Genomic DNA, 3255 nt, shown 5'->3' with positions numbered 1-3255 from the left:
ATGCTTGAAGACCGTATTTTGCAATGCATTGTGGTGCCTACTTCCAGTTTGCTGAAATATACTTGGTCTAAACAAAGTTCATGTCTACCTGTTTCAGCTCTATTGTCATTATGTCACATGGCAATTTTGTGCATTGAAGATATTTCAATATCACAACATAAAATACCAGTAAAACTCATTTATAAACATGTTTGTATATAAAATACAACAATAAATCGGGCTTAAAGGACCGGAATGCTAGCTGAATGTTGACCTTGAAGACTGGAAGCAGCTCTAAATGTATTTGTGTCTGATTTTATCCATGCACTAACTACAAAACGGTCAATATGAGATGAGCAAAGAGTCCTTCATCATTTTTAAATGTGTAAAGAGAAGGTTATTGGTGAGTCTGGGAGGTAATTGACCTCTTGAAAATATTTTAGTGTCACTGCACTGAAGTGTAAAATGTGTTGAAACAGGATCTCATAAAAAAGACAGCAGCACAAAATATTTGTTTTTATTGTGATAACGTCACTTTGCTAAGGTCACTATGTGACTTTCTATAGGAAACGAGTCTCACAAACACATGGGTAAAAAAAATACACATCTATTAATTTGTATAATAATATAAAGTATATAGACCATTTTCTCTGAACCACATGAGCTGCAAACTAAAGTTGCATAAACTGAGAAAGTCTGTTATTCAGGTTATAATAAAACTAATAAAATAAAGCACAATGGTGTGATTAGTTCATAATTTACTCAAAAAGAATGATAAAAACAAGCACATCTTAATTGGGCTTGCTCTTCTTCATATGAATTTTATTTTTTTTATTTTATTTTATTTTGTCTGTTTTTTCAACTCTATATTTCACATTAGCAGGCAGTGTTGTAATAGTTTAATGTCAGATAAATAAAAGAATACTTATACTGTCTAACACTGTCAAAAACTTTATTATTTCATCTTTACACTGCTGTCTGTTTGGTTATTCTAGCACAAAAATGGTAATATTCCAGCCTCGGCTGCACCAGAGGTGCTCCAACTAGCTGCTGCTTTTACTATTCGTGCCAACAAATACCCATAGAAACCTACATAAATGGCCATGTAAGTCAAAACAGGTGGTTGTCTATAAATTTGTGAGAGTTTGCACAAATGCCATGAAATCTTTTAGACTGTAGTTATATGACAGCCATAATCCACTTTATATGTTGTTAACTCTCGCTCTAGCTTGTCAGTCCAGTCAAAATTATATTTGTCCAAACTGAGGCCATTAAAGGAGCGAACTATAACAGATAAATTGTTGTCACGATACCATAGGTGTTTGATTGTTCTGTCTTTCAGAAATGTTCACATAAAACACCCCAAACTGACTTCTGCCTTTCAAAGGTAAAAAACCATTGGCTACTGGAGTTCTTTTTTTTTATCATTGCACAGCAAACAAAAAAGCTTAAATTATAATAAGTCCAGTCGCATTGCATAATCTTACTAAGTCTGTTTAGTACTTTATTTTTTCGTTCATTTGTATTTTGGCCGAGATCGTGTCCACTGAATTCTTCCTGAACTTGTCTTTCTTGCAACATGTGTTTTTTAGGAACTTGAAGAGGGCAAACAGGGGGATAGTTAAACTGGGAATTCCAGCCAGGATGAAGATAATAACGTAGATCCAGGGGGGGTACGAGCGCTCATCCAGTGTGGGAAACATTTCCTGTAAGAAGAGAAAAACACACTCGTAATTGACATCAACACAGCTATGACTCAAATTTAGTTTTAACCATCGTTGAATGAAAAAGGAATTGGGAGTAAACATCTCTTCAGAACCAAAAATCCTAAATATTTCAGGGTAATGAAACTCTTACCGACTCCTGGTCCCAGACCAGATAGGTGAAGTTCTTCGTGACTTGTGTTACAAAGTAGAAAATTAAGATGAAGATCATGATGAGCGGGCTGATCACTCTCCATGTCGCCTGCCAGAAGATGTTGGGTTTGTGGCCAATCATAAACTCAATGTCCTTGTTAAACCTGTTCCAGAGCAAGAAGGAGACGTAATGAGCCGAGTGTGGAAGAAATGACCCTGTCGTTTAGTTACAGTACATTTAGCAATGTGTTAATGTGTCCTTAAACTGAATGATGTTGACAAACTCAACTGTGTGAGCACAATAAATACACATATCATAATAGGATATTCTGAACATTTTTCATAATGATTAGCTGCTAGTTACAATTATTAAACAAACTGTATTGCCTTCATTAATGGTATTTAAATTATGAAACAACAAAACCAACTCCACATTGTTGAACTCTGCCTCTCTGCACAACAAGCCACGTTCTGTACTTCTTTATCTCTCTTGTGACTCAAACATGTTATCTCTACTTCAAGGCCAGGATGTGATAATCAGTGATTTTCTGCTTTGTTTGAAGATTTACTTCACTGAATATCAGAAACCAGGACTTACTGGAACTTGTTTCTACATTTATGACAACATTTAGATTTCAGGCTGGTTTAAATGTGCATCTTTAGTCACATTTAATCCCAAATAAAATAAATCATGTACCATGAAAAGGTCGAGATCTAAAATGTATTAATTTTTGAATTTAGGTGGATAATTAACATCCTTTGGATGAAAATAAATCTGTATTTTTTTACTTTATAAACATCTAAAATGGTCTACAGTTTATGAGCATTAAACCTTCAATGAGCTACCTCCGCTGCTTATTTTACAAAGGATTCAAGGGGTTAAGAAATGTATCTGTACTTAACTACATATTGAACTGTATGAACCACTGAAGTCCAATCTACACTACACTGTATGTTTTCTGCTGAGTTTGCAAAACTGAATTTGTGGTTAAAAAAAAAAGACAAAAACTTCTAAAAACTTTTTTGGTGTTTACAATTGGACTTAAAATAACAAAGAATTTCAAAGCCGATGACACGTTTATGATCACTTTGTTTCCTAGAAACCAAAACAACAATTGTGCTGTGTTTTACAGTTTTTCTTTTTTTAAGGCTGTCTAGTCTTTTTTTTTTTGTCTTGTCACCATTAAACTTTGAATGCCTGCTGAAATAGTTAATAACTGATAGGAAACTGTAAATAGACTTAAAAAAAACGTGTTACACTTTTTAGGGGACTTAAGCTTCAACAAAAATATATATTTTGTTGTCAAACAATTTCTTTGGAAGGAAGTGGACAGAGTTTTTAGAGGGATCCATGATTAGTTGTAACATTAGACTTTATTTGATAAACATTTATTTTAACTGTAAAATAAAGACTGTAAAA

General features: G+C 33.7%; 1 protein-coding gene across 1 annotated transcript in view; it reads right to left on the bottom strand.

Annotated features, from left to right (window-relative positions):
• Positions 1-863: 863 nt before the first annotated feature.
• LOC106530873 (sodium-dependent neutral amino acid transporter B(0)AT1) overlaps positions 864-3255 on the bottom strand; it is an 8401-nt gene continuing 6009 nt past the window's right edge. The window contains exons 11-12 of the mRNA XM_014026583.1: positions 1837-1999; positions 864-1685 (exon numbers count right to left, since the gene is read on the bottom strand). Of these exons, the coding sequence (XP_013882037.1) occupies positions 1476-1685; positions 1837-1999 (373 nt within the window). The 3' untranslated portion in view covers positions 864-1475. The remainder of the gene's footprint in view (positions 1686-1836; positions 2000-3255) is intronic.

The sequence above is a fragment of the Austrofundulus limnaeus genome, unplaced genomic scaffold, assembly GCF_001266775.1.
Source record: "Austrofundulus limnaeus strain Quisiro unplaced genomic scaffold, Austrofundulus_limnaeus-1.0 Scaffold569, whole genome shotgun sequence".
Classification (NCBI taxonomy): Eukaryota; Metazoa; Chordata; class Actinopteri; order Cyprinodontiformes; family Rivulidae; genus Austrofundulus; species Austrofundulus limnaeus.
The sequence above is the reverse complement of the archived record's forward strand: the minus strand, read 5'-3'. Positions and strand labels throughout refer to the sequence as shown.